Here is a 16,658-nt window from a genome sequence, read left to right as displayed (position 1 = left end):
TTGGCCGGATCAATATTTGACAAATTTGACGAATTTAAGGAGATTCAGGCTTTGACAGTAACATATATACACAGGGCATACAAAAATTTAAAACAATTTTTGTGTCAAAAGTTTAGGTACAAATCTGAATGAAATGTTTCAGAATTCCTAGATCTCATACAAAAATATTTCTTATAATTGTACAGTTACCTTGGTATCAGATCACTTTAAAAGCAGATTTTTTTTAATGGACAGAATAGGATTTTGTAAACGTTTTCGATGCTAGGAACACTACGACTCTATAATTGCTTTCAGCTCCACAACAATTTGGTATTAAATCAAATTGTTGTACCTGATTAACAGAGTTGCCAACTGCTATGGATTGTTCAGTTTCTACAGACGGCCGCAATGAACTATCGAGCTACGGGAGACACTCTAAATACTACGGGAATCGGTTAAAAAAAAAATCTGGTCTTTCAGTTTCTTGTGGTATTTTACTTATTTTTAGAAAAATTGCATCGATCTTTACCGTTACGATGAATGACGCATGTGAGAGAGTTCGAGAGAAGACGAACTCAGAGCCGATCTGTTTGTCTGTGCGTGGAAGGCAATCTGTAAAGCCACATCTAAACCCGCCTCTACCTGTTGAAAGAAAAAAATTCCTTCTTCATGCCTTATGCAAATAATGGATTACGCTCGTCTCTCAACAACCGGTTGACTTTCATGCTTAGAGGAGAAAATAGGGAATAAGAAATACTTATATATATTTCTTCTCAATGTTTCCATGAAGGGAAAGAGTTTCCCTGTCTATTAAAGGATGATGTTTGTTTTCGATCTGAGTTCAATTTCGGTATATTTCAATTGCAGTTCAGTATCTTATAATTCAGTTATTTGCTCTGTTCGTTGTTATGTCTCGTCACTATGTTATTTTCATGCTAAGTCCAGTGTCGTCTTAACGCATGGGCTCACCCGGGCACAGCCCGAAGGCCTCAAGAGAAAAGGGGCCTCAAAAAAATTAGAAGTAGTTGAATTTTTTTAGATTTTGCCATGTAGGGCCTCAGAAAAATCACTTGGCCCGGGGGTCCATGATGCTATTAAGACGGCCCTAGCTAAGTCTGACATGATATAAAAACTTTTCATTCGAATTGGGTTCTTATTGAGCGACACTGCACATTGCACTAACAAGGTTATGGGCCACACATTATAATGATACGCTGTGTGATGCTCATATAACCCAGCGGAAACGAATTTTTTGAGTGCACTTCCCATATTCACCAGAAGGGAGCTGCCAAAAATATTGACAGTATTTTGCCTATCGTTCCCGGAGATGGAATCCAACTTCAAGTTTTATCTGCTCAGCCCGGAAAATTATTCTTCATGGAAGTACGATATCAAAGTTTACCTGGTGGACAGAGGTTGTTGGTCCTTCATCAAGAACTCTGAACCGCCTATCACCAAAGGAATGTTTCGTCGCGAAATAATAGACTATAACTTGAGAAAAGGGCATGCACACTCTATGATATATTATGTACAAGCATCTGTGTTTTTAGTGCCTGACTGAGGGAAGCCGTGCAAGCGCTAAACGAAGCAGGCCATCCACTCGAGAACTTGTATCAGTGTTTTCAACTCGTATGATTCCTGCCCAAACTTTTTCAAGGCATTGTGCAGCTCATCTACCGATGGGATGACAAGAATTTCATGTCCAATAACATCGAACAAGAACTCATATTGGAACAGATTAAAACAAGCCAAGAAAGATTTGAATGAACATTCAGAAGTTGGAGCCTATAATGTGAACTCTCATGCCAACCCGAAGCCGCTCGTTTTGTCAAAGAACGATGCTGAAAATAATAATTTCAAGAATGTTAAGAAGAAATTCATGAGAGGTAAATCACATTTTTCTCAAAATAATATGCGTAAAAATGTTGTAAAACATGATGTAAATGCTCTAACTTACCATTTTGATGACGATACTAATTTATCAAATGTAACTTTTGAAGAACATAATGCATATGTAAGTGAAGCTTTTGCAACTCAATTAATGATCCTGTAGACAAATTTAATAGACTTATATATTCAGCTGCAACAGGTAATTTTTGTAATTATCTCGATCTATTTATTGAATATAAACCTATCGAAAATGCAATGATGCAGAAAGTCCGATAAAAAGCATTGGAACAGTTAAATTTCATTGTTTCACGAACAGTGTTAATAATGAGTTATATGTATTTTCATAATGTTATTTATTCTCCAAAAGTTTGCTTTAATTTAATTTTTGGTTCGAAAATCGATAAAGATGTTTGTCATTTTGTTTATTCTAATGGTAAAATAAAAGTTTATTCTCCAACGCTGCCTGCTCTAGGATCTTTGATGGGCCCCCAGGCCAAGTGATTTTTTTGAGGCCCTATTAGGCAAATTATTGAAAGTTTCAACCAGATCTAATTTTTGTGAGGCTCCTCTTCTCTTGGACCCCTGAGCCATGCCTGGGTGGGGCACAAATTTCATTCTGAAATCTCTCCTTCAACATTACAAAGAGGCGTCAAAATGCATGCTTGCCTCGGGTGACTAAGCATCTAGTTGCGGCGTTGAGTCCAGCATAGGAATTCGTATTGCTGTACAGCAGAAACAATTTTTTCCCCTCGTGTGGTAGGTATACTGTATATTCAAGAAAACAGCCAGGGAATTTTAGCTGCACACTAATTGTATGCTATCAGCGGCTGTTTTTGCTGAGTAAAAAAAGACAGACAGCTTCAATATTGTTAATTGAACGCATGTGTTGAATGGGTCTGCAAAACGATTTTTTCCTCTTCCTATATAGAAATATTTGGTTCCGATGAAAAAAAAAGGAGCTTATTCCCCTTTGAAGTTATGCAGCTTGGCGAGTAGGTGTTGATGTTTTTCCATTCTCAACGTGGGATGTGGAGTTTTCTCATGGTGCCGACAATGGCAAACCGTGAACACGCAAACAACAGGGTCATCTGGTTGTCAACAGAGAGCCCTGAAGCAGTAGGATATTTTCGGGGAAAAGGGACTGAAAGTACGGAAAAACATTTCCCACCCCTGCTGTAATGTTTAGGTCTCATGAAAACGGACACTCAAAAATATGAAAAGAATAAAAAAACAATTAAAAATACTAGTTTCGAGGGGGAGGGAGGACCAGAGACATGTTCCCCTTCCTTTGAGCCTTGCTTTTATAAAAGAAAAGTTATTTGATACAGGAAAATATCTATTAATCTATCCTGAAGAGCCGCTGATGAATCATGAATTAGGCAAGGGAGCCGTGGTTGACAAAAGTTTTTGAACCATTGGTATAGGGAAAAGTGTTCCACTGAGAGAGGGATTAACTTTACAAAATATTTGAGCTTGCCAATGCCAAAATAAGGAGGCGAGATATCTTGTTGATGCCACTCAAAGGGTTGAGATCCGTCTGAAATAAAATGTCAGCGATAAAATGTACTGTCTCAAGTGTACCGTTGTAGTATTGAGATTCTATGATGCTCATTTTATTCTCATGCTTAATGGATATATAGGGTGTATGTGAAAGTCCCTTGGACCTGAAATGACATGCAAACAAAAAGAGCTGCAGCTATGCAACTCCTCGCACGGAAAGAGTCCTAAGGATATGTCTTCAAATATTTTAATTTTTTAAAAAAAGCGCTTTCAGTGCAATATTTGAGCTACGTTCAACTAGTGATTGATATGATTGGTATTGCTCAGCAATACCATTCAAATGATTGGTATTACTTTAGCAACACGAGCAGATATGTTCTTGCGTCCCTGTAGCCCATGAAAATTTAAGGAATGCTTAGATGGCAAGTCACATTTTCAGACTTCTTACTGAAGTGGGTTCAAAGTTAAATCGTTGGCATGTAATTTTGCGATTAAAGACACTTTTTACTGAATCGAAGACATTCTGACCAGATGTTATTTTCACTATCCACCTCACTGTAGTCATAGTTGATGTAAGTAATCTTCGGCATCATGATTTTGGCTTGGAGTCTATATTACTGGCGAAGGGAGGGGGGGGGGTAAATAATTTTATTTAACCATTATAAGGCAGTCAAGATTATGTTAACATTATCTCTTATGTTCATTTTCTGCAATCTAAAAAACTCTGTCTTGGTTTTTCAAGGATGAGTCAGAGCAGCGGACCATGTTCTGATTAAGACAAGGTTTTGCTGTAACTTTGACATTTTCATTCAATGATGAAATCTGTTCTCCTTTTATATATGCCTGACACATAATTTTGATCATCCACACAGCCATTAATTTGCATAAAATGATGTTTGTATCTAAACTTGTGTAACATCTTATTTTCATTTTTTTTATGAGCTTAGTGTGATTGGTCACAAATGTTTCTATCTGATATTTATTATACATTGTCTTACACTTTTTCTATTAAAATTCAATTTTTTTTTTACTTTGTGTAGTTTAGTAGAGAATCAAAGGTCTTTGGATCAATTCTGCTGGATATGGGAGGTTTTTCTAAACTGAAAGCAAGAATTTTTACATAAAATTATTTTTAATGAAAAATAATAAATTAAATATTAATATATTTTCTTTACAGTTCCTGTTGGTTCTTCTCTCCCAATATCACCTGAAAGACGCAATGATCAACAAAGTTCCTACCGGTCCCCTCCTGAACGACCTTACTCTGTAGCGGGTCAAGCAACTTACCACATATCACCTGAACGGAGATATGACCCACCTTATAATTCATCTCCAGAGAGGCGATCACAACCAGATTCTGGATATTTGTCTTCTCCAGAGAGAAGAATTGACCCTAATAGAGCATTTTCAACCTATCAAGCAGCTGCAACATATGAGGATTCGTTGTATGGAGGAAGCATTTATGGAACTCGATCAGGCAGTGCAACACCTGTCATCGATGAGGAAGCGAGGTAAGTTGCATTAGACTTTCTTTTATTTCTTTTAATTATAGTATAAGTAATTTGATATGCTAGTACAGGCATCTGTCCAGCTGAAATCTGGGTCCGTTTTCTGAATCCCCTTCACGAAATTCTGGATTTCGAAAGTGGACCCTTCACAAAATACAAATTCATGAAATCATAAATTTTGTCTTTCATTTCTTTTGTGACTAACTAGATTATTTTGCTCCCCCCCCCCCAAATTATTTATTTTTCACAAAATTAGTGATTCTTCTCACAAAAATAAGGAAAATTTTTACAAAAACAGGGCCCTACAAAAAAATTCTGGATAGACCCTGAAGTATAAATATGATGAAATTTATAGATATTATTAGGATTGTGTGTTACAGACAATATTTGCTTTATTTAGTTTTCGTTACCTGTGTGGACCTTGCTTTTCTACTCTGTTTGAAAGTAAGGTATCTTTAATGAGATACCATTACTTTAGAGCCATAATTACCCTACCCTTGTTTATTCATAACTCTTTCCCAAAAAAATGTTTTTGCAAAAAATCTGTCATTTTGATTCAAAATTATGCTTCAGGAGAAATATTATACTATCATAACATTACTGTTGCTATAATCTCAAGCAATCTTATGGTATTAATATCAAGATTTATCAGGAAAAAAAAAAAGTGTTATTTAAACCTTATGTATAACGTCCTATACTTGTTTGTTTTGCTTTTGGTTTCTATATCTAAGCAAAAAAGTAGATGATGTATTGAGTTCCGTTAAAAGATTTTTCTCTTAAAGGAAGAAATGATAGTGCACATGTGTGCTATCAGCAGGGCCAGAACTAGAGGGGGCAACTGCCCCTTTGGCAAAATTTAGAGGGGGCTTCAGTTTTAGGTGGGAACATAGAACACATTATAAAATTATCAAATGTTGGGGCAGCAAAATCATGTGTGCCCCGGTCGGCAAAAATCATAGTTACGGCCCTGGCTATATCAGCATACAGCCTGTTCAATAATTTCAGCACCTGTCAAAAGCCATTGAACCGGTCAATCATCTTAAATTTTATGGTTTTTTCGGTAAAAAATATGCATAAGAAACTACAGTCGATCCCGTTTACAACGTTCCAGCTTAGCTTATATGTTTTCCACTTAGTACGATTTATTTTCGTGTCCCATCTATCACTAATACTCATTGAGATTTCCTGTTTAAAGCGTTTTTCCGCTTACAACATTTCTTCCTGATGGGTTTTTGAAAAACGGGATGCACTGTATTTCAGTGACGTGTTTTTACCAATTAAAAAATTGTAATTCAATTGATAGAAATGGTGTTGTTTTCCAATGACTTGGGAGTTTGAATCAAAGTGAAAACATCAATTAATTGAAGTGTATACAGTCAGGGCTCTGGGTAAAGCAGGAACTGGGAGGCTCTTGCAACAAGAGTCAATGGCGAAGCAGGTCGTAAGCTTGTGCCAAAGCTGGAGGGATGAAAACTACTATAACTCACTAAAACTACTACAACTAGAGCCCGGAAGTTTAAGCACTAAAAATGGTCCAAATAGGCAGTCAAAAGTCACTATAACAAGGCATTTATAATTTGTGGAAGGAAGAGAAAATAACTAAAAACAAAAGTATGACGGGTCCAAAAGCTATATATATAGCTAAAAAATTTACCAGACGTGGAGCCGATAGAGAAAATTATCTGTGGTGCTCCTATACGAGTTACGAATAATCCTCGTTTATTTGTTGCATTACTATGGATAATCTTTGTCATTTCTATAGTTGAAACATGGCTATATTGTTCTATTTTTCTGAAAAAAATTAATTTTTTATATTATCTCATATGTGGGACTCCTTCAAGCGTGGGGCCCTGTGTTGCCGCATCTGCCACACACCACTAAAGCGAGAGAGAGAGATTCTGGTCAATTCAATCTTCTTCAAACCGAGCACAACTCAGGTATATCGCCATGGGCAATTTACTACCTAGTGAGTTGCACCGGAAGTGCAACCTAATAGTCTACCTAAGACCTAATAGTCTGAGTGTGTATCTAGTGGTGGTCAATTCAATCGAGTACAAAATATGTATGTTTAATAAATAGCCATGGTGATTTGCAGTGCATTTATGGTAAAAAAAAATTAAATTTAAACAACATGGGCCACAAAGCCCTCTGTGCTCCTACTCTGCTTTGTGTGAGCCATGACATCAATTGATAACCTCTTGGGGCAGTCATCGGTCAGCTATACATATACAACGCAGTTCAATGCCTGAGCTAGACATAGGAAGCATGTGAAGAAACAGAAATTTCTAATTTTCCTTTCCTAACACTGACTTTGTTGATCTAAAACAAAATCATTCACGTCTAATGCCATCCGGTCAAAGCAAAGCTAATGCATGGCAACACTACAATCACAGACCACTTATTTGCAGGTAAATGGGGCTTTAAAGGGGAGGGGGTTTTCTGATGATAACTAATACTGAGAGTTAGAAAATTTTAAACAGTGCAATATTTTTGAAGTTCTCAATGCTCAAAATATCAAAGTTTTATAGATTATGGCCTCTGAAATTCACTAATAAACTTTAAACTATGTTAAAATAGGCATTTATGGCACGAAAATTTCATAAACTGCATTTTCACCAAAGAAGTTTGAAAATAGGCAAAAACAGGCATTTATAGCATTTTGCCTGAACTTCCGGGCTCTAACTATAACATACTAAAGATTTACTGCGCTTGTGCAACTGCCCTTTTTCTTCTCTCTTGTGGCATCCATTACTTTATTTTACCCTTCCCACGGGATTGCTTTTTCCTATCTCATTTCATCTTCAAAAAATTTTACCTCTTTTTTTTAATTAATTTATCAGAAAGATCTTCTCAAGGCTAAATTACTTAGCATTATCTTTTACTTACGATATTTTTGTGGAGTTTATGTTTATTCTTTCTCATTTATTTCATCTGGATTCCAATGCATGTTGAGGCAGTTTATTCTTGAAGCACCTTGGTGGGTGCAGGCAGTGAATTGTTCATTCATGTGGTGCTCCACCTTCAGCTGGCCTCTCGTCCTCAGTCTGCTCTAGTTGCTGTCCGAGCCAACTACGAGTATAATTATGGCTTCTAATTTGAGAAGTGGTGATCAAGATATTTATTTAATTGGCAGTGAGTGTCACCAAATTACCGGAAGCAAACTTCCATTTAACAGGCAAATACTATCGGTGCTATTTTATAGTTTACGTGAGGTTAAACTGTCCATAAAGGCCCGTTTACACGAGGCAAGCGCTTTAGTTGGCAACTTAATTTTAAGTTGCCAAGTACTATACAATGTATGCAGACGATAAGGGCCGTTTACGCGGCTTTAGTTAGCAAGTGATTTAGTTGGTAAGTGAATACGAATGGTTCTATTTTTTCAGGTTAAGTCTACCTATGCGCATGCGCCAGTGGGCGTGACCTGCTGCGCTGGAGGGGTCTTTTTGCTCTCTCACGGAAGGGTTTATTTTTATCTCAAGCATGAACCTATTCATGCTTCATCGTCTCCTGAAGTTTCGCTAGAATTCCGCGGAAATATTGGATGGTGAGGTGGCCAGAGGACACAACTTTCAAGTTTGTTGAAAAATATCTTCGCCATGAATGTTTGTTGAAAAATATCTTCGCCATGAATGTTTGTTGAAAAATATCTTCGCCATGAATGTTTGTTGAAAAATATCTTGATGTTTGTTGAACTATAGAAATTAAAATTACCTTAACAAACAAGCTAAAAATTATTTGATGTTGGAAAAAGCTATGGAATATTCTGTCGACGTGATGTCAGGAGTTGGAAAAATTTTAAGATTCAAAAATATATATCAGGTGTGGAGGATTTATATATTAAAAACTGGGGGGGGGGGGGGGCGAATATTTCTCTCGTCCAGAACGAATTTGCTGCCATCTGTTGTAAAAATACATGATCAAAAAGATATCATCTCTATTGATTAAATTAAAAAATAATAATTTCGAAAATTTGGAAATAATTTTTGTTTAATGAATTTTTATTATTTAATTTTTTTCAAACCCTTAGAATTTCCTACGAATGTCAAAAATCTTCTCCCGTATTTTCGGCTTACATAATCGGACCATGCAGCGCTCCTATTTTTCCTATTTGTTAGAAATGTCCTCCTATTTTCCTACTTTCGTCGCAGTCGTCCTATTTTATTCCAATTCTTTCCTACTATTCCTATTTTATCTCTTCCTCCTTTTGTTTACGGCCAATATCTCACTACGAAAATTCCGAGAAACCGCAAAATGTCGCTGCTTTCCGTCCCTTTTTCACGTATTTTATTCACATCACAACTCGCTACTGAAAAAAAGAGGGGAAATTTTTTTTCAGTTCCATTGGAGCAGGGGACGACGACGAGTGTATCTTTTCACTCCCGCACCGTATAGTCAAAGTGCTAAAAACAAGTCCAGTAGGGAAAGAGAATCTGTTTGGGAGATCGGTTGTCATAAATAATAAGGTAAAAAAAAGGGAGGGGGTAGGGACAGGCTCTATCCACACACAAGAGGTTCCATGAGAGACTATAGATTTCTCTCTCGGTATCTCGTAACGAGCGTTCAAAGCCAGGTTTTCCTAGTAGGCGTTTCGCGCTACGTGAACTGAACTGGATCATTTCGCTTCAGCAGAAATGTTACATAATCACGCTACGCATTTGTGTTTTCTAAGTGTGGCGCATCAGATCAGGGCGGCTATATTATAGTATATGGCCCTGGGGTCAGCTACTCTATCGGCTGCATGCTCCGGTTTGACGGAAAGGGCAAGAGAACACAAGAAAAATAAAGAGAAGATCGGTGAAACGCGCGGCACACGACGCATTCAACTCCTTCAGAAGCAATCCGCCAATCAGGCCCGACGTAAATCGCTGTCGTGAGCAGTATTGCGCTCTGTAGGAAAACAGCAGTGCCTTTTTTATTGGTGAGGGGACGGCGTGTTGCGCTGGGTGATTCACGTTGCGCGCGGCATGGAAAACCTGCTCCTGGCGCATCGGGAAAACTCTGGTCAAAAAAAACCCCTGAATTTCAAGTTTTTAACCAATCAGCGTTTTCACGCTGCACACGGCGCAAAAGTTCTACTCCTACGAAAACCCGGCTTTACGGGGCAGAGCCCGAGCACCGAGCAACGTCTGGTTTTATGGGGGGGGGGGGGGGAAGACGAGCCGATTTTAGCCGCTCTCTAAACCCAGTTTTGTTTTAACCTTCAGAAAATAACTTTCAGGTTTCTTTATTTTCGTGGTCATTCAAGTGTTACGTCAGCATCGATGGTGGGGGGTCCCCGATTTGTTGACTTTTGATGACGGGGGAGGGGGTGTTAGGATGATGCTGACTTCATCACCCACCCTTTATAAAAATATGAAATATTCTTAATGGCATCTTACTCGGTGTGCCAAAAACGAGTAAAAGTTTTCGCTAGTTTGTGGGCACCTGAACTAACATTCCCCCTATTGCGTCCCCTACAGAGCCACTTTAGTGATCTCTAAATACTTAGCAGATCCAAGTGCTTTGGACCTGTGGCGCGCGTTATACAAGTGATCCGTGATTATGCCGCGGATCACTTAAGTAAATGGGAATGGGCCGCGGATAACTTGAGTGACGTAAAACCGCACTAGTGGCCGCGACAGTGCTCTAAAACTGTGCCACAAATCTCTTAAATGGTCTGGAATTGTCACGGGTCACTTAAGCGATCTGTGAATGTGCCACTTGGTTCATTTTTACAAAATTAGGTTTGAGAGGGACAGGCCAAGTGTTTACCGCGGGTCAAGGATTACCTATGGGCTTAGAGGTAGGGTCGCAATGAATTTCTTAAAAATAAATTTTGAGTTCTTAGCTTTCAAATAATATTGAAATTAACAAAAATTCATTATAATAAGATATTTTCTTTCGAAATTTTAATTATAAAAAAAATATTTTTTGATTAAATATATTTTTGATCGTCTGGGGGGCGAGGACCACGAACCCCCAACCAAGATCTCCCCTCCCACGTACGTCTCTGATCACACCACTATGCGTTAGGAGGTAAGAGGCAGAGCGCTTACGAAATTTTGCTGAAAGGGGGAGGGTCAGAGTTATGCTGACTTTTTGCTCAAAACTCGCTAAAACTTTGCTGCCGCAATACTTGAACGGCCCCTTATTTTAAGCATGTGCTCAACCCACGGCCTAAATGTGGCGTGCCTCGCTTAAGTGGCTCGTGGCATTTTCTTACATCATTTAAATGACCCGCGGCATATTTCCAGATCACTCAAGTGACTCCCTGCGAATTCTTACTTCAATTAAGTGGCCCGAGGCAAATTTACAGATCACACAAATAATCTGCGGCGCTGTTCTAGATCACTGAATTAAGTGGCCCGCGACACGTTTTAAAATCAATGAAGTGGCCCACACTCTTCAAAAGGTTGAGTTAAGTTGTAATATGCCGCAAGTCATTCAGGTGGTCTGAAAGTATGCCCCGGGCCGCTTGAGTCATCTGGAAATGTGCCACAAGTCACTTGGATGATCTGTAAGTGTGCAGCGGCCACTGGAATAAAATAATCTCTAAAATCAATAATAATCACTCTAATAATCACTAATCGCCACTGAAATAATCTATAGAAAATGCATCAAGCCACTTAAAGTGTAATGTATTGCAGACCATTAGGTGATCTGTGTGCTGCGAGCCACTCAAGTGATCTCAAAGTGTGCTGCAGGCCACTGAAATGATATGTAAATGTGCCTCCAGCCACTTAAGTGAACTGGGGGTTTGTCGCTCAAGTGATTTAGAAATGTGCTTGGTGCCACTTAAATGATCTGGAAATGTGCTTGAAGTCACTTAAGTGATCTGGAAATGTGCTTGGGGTCACTTAGGTGATCTGGTCATTTGATCATTTTCGTCGCATCATGGTCATTTTCTTCACATGAGGGCTAATTAGACCCTGACCTACAATTTATTGCCGATTCCGAACGGCAGACTTGTTTTTTATACTCGTCGAGAGGTTGGTTGCCCCCCTTGATGGGGGACTCCCTGCGGTAGCAATTTTTTTCTGTGGTCATGGCGCCATTTTTGTTGTACCTCTGTGTCAGGAAAGTTTTCTGACAAGGACGAACCAGGTATCCAACTCGCGGCACCTATAAACATCCTTTGATACTTTAGGCGAGTACCTTATCGACCTGGGCTGCCACACCCTAGGTGATCTGGAAATGTGCTTGGGGTCACTTAAAAGGTGATCTGGATATATGCTTTGGCAGCGTAAATGATCCGGAAATGTACCGCTTGCCACTGAAGTAATCTGGAAATGAGTCCTACTTAAATTATTTAATGATTGCTCTTGAGCCACTTGTGTGGTTTTGTTATTCGTCCTGGGCCACATAAGATAATTCTGAGGGCCATTGGTTAGCATGTGTGTTTTGAGGCATAACTAGGTTCGTGTGTACGCTATTGATGACTGCCGTTGTCTTTGAAAGAAAAACATTCATGAACATAATATGCAGGCCATTTTAGTCATATCCTTCGTGTTGTAACGTTACCAAATTGGGCCCCGTGGAAATCGTCTTTATTCTAGTCATTGTTTTACCTTTGTCTCCGGGATCGACCGGTAGGATCGTGTGTCCGCCGATCGGCCTTCAATTTGTTATGTTTGGTTGCCAGATTCAATATTATGTTTACAATATTTCCTTTTCTCATGAAATTATGTAAATCGGATACAAGCTAATATCGCACCTTCAATGTTGTGATTGGTTCTTCAGTGAGGCATTGTGGGAATGCTGCTATATAAAAGCCAGCTAGAGATGTGCTGAGTCACGACTTCTTGCCTCGACTTCCTTACCTACGACTTATGACCGACTTAACGATTTAATCAGCAAGGCGTCACGCCCTGTCATGGTGTGAGCTAGATCGTCTCATAAATACAATGAAGTGACAATAGTAGAAGTGTGCCTTGGCACTTATCCCGTCTCATCGCACGTAAGGTTTCAACGTCGTCGTGATCGGTTAGTGGCCAGACCGGCCATCCGTGGACTTTCATCTCCAGTTCCATGTGCAGTGGCTGAGCTTTCATCTCAACGTGTGTGTTTACAGCAAAATCGTCTGAAGCTGGTGCCGACGAGTCTTTGGCTGTGTGGCAGACACCTGGGAGTATCTACCGGACGATGTGATAACACATGAAAACCTGGACACTGCGGTGAGATCGATTCATATTTCTGTTTCATTGTGACAATGAGAGAAAAGCCTAATTGTGATAAAATGTTGATTAATAGTTTAACATATAAAGGGCCTGTGATAATTGTGATTACGCTGATTAATGGTTTAACAATAGAACTATAACATTTATTCAATTATATCTAAACTTTGTCTATTCCATTGTTGTCATCCACTCAATGTTTACTGGGGGAAAAATATTAAAGAACCGGGAGGTAACGATCACCAGACGTTACAGTGTGTAATGTAACGCCAGGAGGTGTTGCATCAAAGATGTTCAACATTCAGTAGAGAGTGGGCCATTTCATTGATTTTGAAATGTGTCGCGGGTCAGTTAAGTGCTCTGGAACTGTGCCGCGGTGATCTGTAAATTTTCCGCGGGTCACCTAAATGATCTGGGAATGTGCAGCAGGTTACTTGGGTGTTTTAAAAGTTTCATGGATCAATTGAATGCTCTGGAACTGTGCCGCAGCGATCTGTAAATATGCTGCGGCATATTTACTGATCAGGGAATGTGCCGCGGGTTCTTGAGGGGTCTGGAACTCTGCCGTGAGTCACTTAAGTCATCTAAGAATGTGCCACGGGTCATTTAAGTGCAGTAGAACAGCAGCTGGGGTAACTTGGGTAATCTGGAACTGTGCCGCGGTGATCTGTGAATGTGACGCGAGCCACTTGAATGACCTGAATCTGTGCTGCAGGGTTTCTTGAACGATCTGGAAGTGTCGCTTGGTTCATTTTTACAAAATAAGATTTGAAGTTGTGAGCCACAACAGATCACTCCGGGGCCACATTCGACCCGTGGACAATGGGTTAAGCATGCATGGGTTACATTTCTATGGCACCTAGAGAGGTTTTTTACTTTCTTCGAAAGGCACAGGGAAAAATGGATCACGAATTGTTGGACTTTTCAAGTAACAGTAGAAATTTGATTAATTTCTTTTTAGTTTTGCTTATTTACATTGTTTTTGATACCACAATCTGTGAAAATGAAATATTTTTAAATTCGTTACAGAACTTGCGTTTCTTAAAATATATATAGATAATACTATAATTGAAGTATATAAGGTGTGAATGTTAAGGGCACAACATTTTTATATGCTATGATAATTTGGCAATTCCATTTTTTCCCTCCTATTTTTTTCCTATTTTTTGTCAATGGTGTTCCTATTTTTCCTACTTTTTTTTTCAAATTTTCAGTTCTAGGCCTGCATAATTCATATAATTTATCTCCTCTTTAACTTTGATTAAAATATCATATAATCGATATTTACAGCTTAGAGGAGAAATTCTTCATTCATTCTACCATATTATCAGACTCTTGGTGCCGTGATCATCCTCCCCCGCCCCCTCCCACACACACACACACCTCATGGTTGGATATTAAGGGACGAATAAGTCGGAAAAGCTTCTTCTAAAATGGGATTACTGCTATTTAACTTTATTTAACTTGTAAACAAGCATAAAAACCTAACTTGTTTAATTTAATTACAAGATTTAAAAACATTAAAAAAGAAAAATGTCACACACTTATGCAGGATTTTCATCACAAAGGATCTATCTTCTTCATGCTTATTTTAATTGGGTTTTATGGTGAAATTTGTGTAGTGCACGCATCACATACAAGCAAGATGATAATAAAAGTGGTTAAATTTAAAAAGTGATATCTCCGTATGATTTCTTTCATATTTATAAAACTCATGTAAACTTCATTTGAAATTATCCCTTTCAGATGCAGTACTAAGAAACAGAAGGGGCAACACCAGCTAAAGCACCGGTCCCTGCAACTTGGGCAGGCCTGTAACTATTCTAAGGTAACTTGGGGGTGCCCCAAGTCTAATATGGGGCACTTGTAACTCCTTTTTCTGAGCATAACCATTTCAAGGAGATTCCAAGAAAAGACTGCCCCCCAAGAAAGCACGCTACGGCCCTGGGGAAGGGGCAGGGCCACCTTAAGTGCATCATGAGGGGGCCCGGGCCAAGTGGTTTTTCTGAGGCCATACCTAGTAAATTCTAGAAAATTTTAACTAGATCTCATTTTCGTGAGGCCCCTCTACTCGTGAGGCTTCCAGGCTGGTCCATGCATTAAGACGGCACTGGGAAGGAATTGTTTTTCTCTCTGTAGATTCTTTTAACCTCACAGACTTCAACAACAATGCATGATTTTTCAAGTTTAAGCTGAACATTCCTGAGGTTAAAAAAAAGAATATCTAAAGAGAGAAAAAAAGAAACCCACACGGTTATACATACAGGGTCTAAAAGGGCTATGCATAATCGCCAGTAAAAGTGATAAAATGTTGTAAAATTTATCAAACTTACCGAAACAATTGGTCCATTATGCATTACTGATGTGCTTTACCGATTCAAAGCATTTATCGTAACTTACATTTAATTCTATATTTCATCAGCTTCAAAAACATCATTTCAAATATACAAAGATATATATCCGAAATTTCTTTCATACGAAATTGATTTTTTCGCTGCCCCCTCCTTGTTTTAGATATGTGAGGTACACTACTTTATTTACATATTTCCACGGAAGTCCCAATTACTTACCTATTCTGCTGCATATAGTCCGTAGATTATACATTAAAAAAAAATTATGTTGAAATAAAAACAAAACATCGCAAATGAATTTCTATAATTCATATGATTGAATTTTTATAATCACCCTGTATTTGTAGATTGGGTAGATGCCCGTACGAAAATTTAAATTTTCTCTACAAAACCATGTTAAACAACACCCCCCTCATCCTTAAGAGCAATTTTATATGGATAAATAAAATTTTCTCACGTGGGTTCTATACCGCTGCAGACTATACATGGTGTCTTTTTTTTCCTCAAACTAGCGAAGTTTGCATCTGCGGATTATAAGTATCAAAATTCGATAGGTTTTGTTTAATTCTTATTCAAGATTAATGTCGAGGAAATGACTTGCCTTCAAAATGACTTTCTTTAAGATGATTAAAGTTTTTAAAAATCTTATAGAAAACTAATACAACAAAAATTAAATTCGAAAATTTCGCTAGGATCACCAGATTTTCGTTTTGATCGAATTCATATTGAGGTTTTCGGCCCTTGAAAGTCGGTTGAAAAAAAAATCGAATTGAATTTCCAACATACGTTCCTCATTAGTTTCTTGTATAGCGATATTGCTGATGATGTGGGGAAAAAAAAATGAGCGACTCGCAAACGTATTAAACATTTTAATCCATAATTAAATACAACATCACAAGTGTTAAGGAAAAGAAACATACACAGAGAAAATTGAGAACTAACTATACATGTCGAAAATCCAGAGCGAACTGACTGGGAACGCCTCAGCCTCGTGGCTGTAACATAGAAAAACTACTCGCTATACAGGCTAAATTGGCTCATCGGGCCAAAACATGCTTTTTACAAAAACTATAATAATAATCCCCACAGTACTCCCTCCTGAGACCGTAAGTCTGTCAGACTGGAGGAATTCGAAACCTTACACAGTTCGTCCAGAATGAGTTGTGACAGTTCGTGGAGGATCAGTTTTTGTCTTGTTCGATTCGGAACAGTTTGCTTCTCTTGTAAGTTCTTCTTGAGTATTGAGGAAGAAGGGCAGCTTGAGACGGTCGATCGAC

The 16,658-nt window shown here is 38.5% G+C and overlaps 1 protein-coding gene across 7 annotated transcripts in view; it reads left to right on the top strand.

Moving 5' to 3' along the window:
- The window catches only part of LOC149086509 (coiled-coil domain-containing protein AGAP005037-like), a 758,714-nt gene that overhangs the window by 503,862 nt on the left and 238,194 nt on the right, over positions 1–16,658 (top strand). For all 7 annotated transcript variants that reach the window (XM_089255964.1, XM_089255963.1, XM_089255967.1 and 4 more), the window contains one exon: positions 4,547–4,880. In XM_089255964.1, coding sequence (XP_089112090.1) covers positions 4,547–4,880 — 334 coding nt within the window. The remainder of the gene's footprint in view (positions 1–4,546; positions 4,881–16,658) is intronic.

Source organism: Pholcus phalangioides, unplaced genomic scaffold (assembly GCF_987345545.1).
Source record: "Pholcus phalangioides strain wild (caught in Gottingen) unplaced genomic scaffold, Ppha-v1.0 ptg000004l_1, whole genome shotgun sequence".
NCBI lineage: Eukaryota > Metazoa > Arthropoda > Arachnida > Araneae > Pholcidae > Pholcus > Pholcus phalangioides.
Note: the sequence above shows the minus strand (reverse complement) of the source record. Positions and strands in the feature narration are given on the sequence as shown.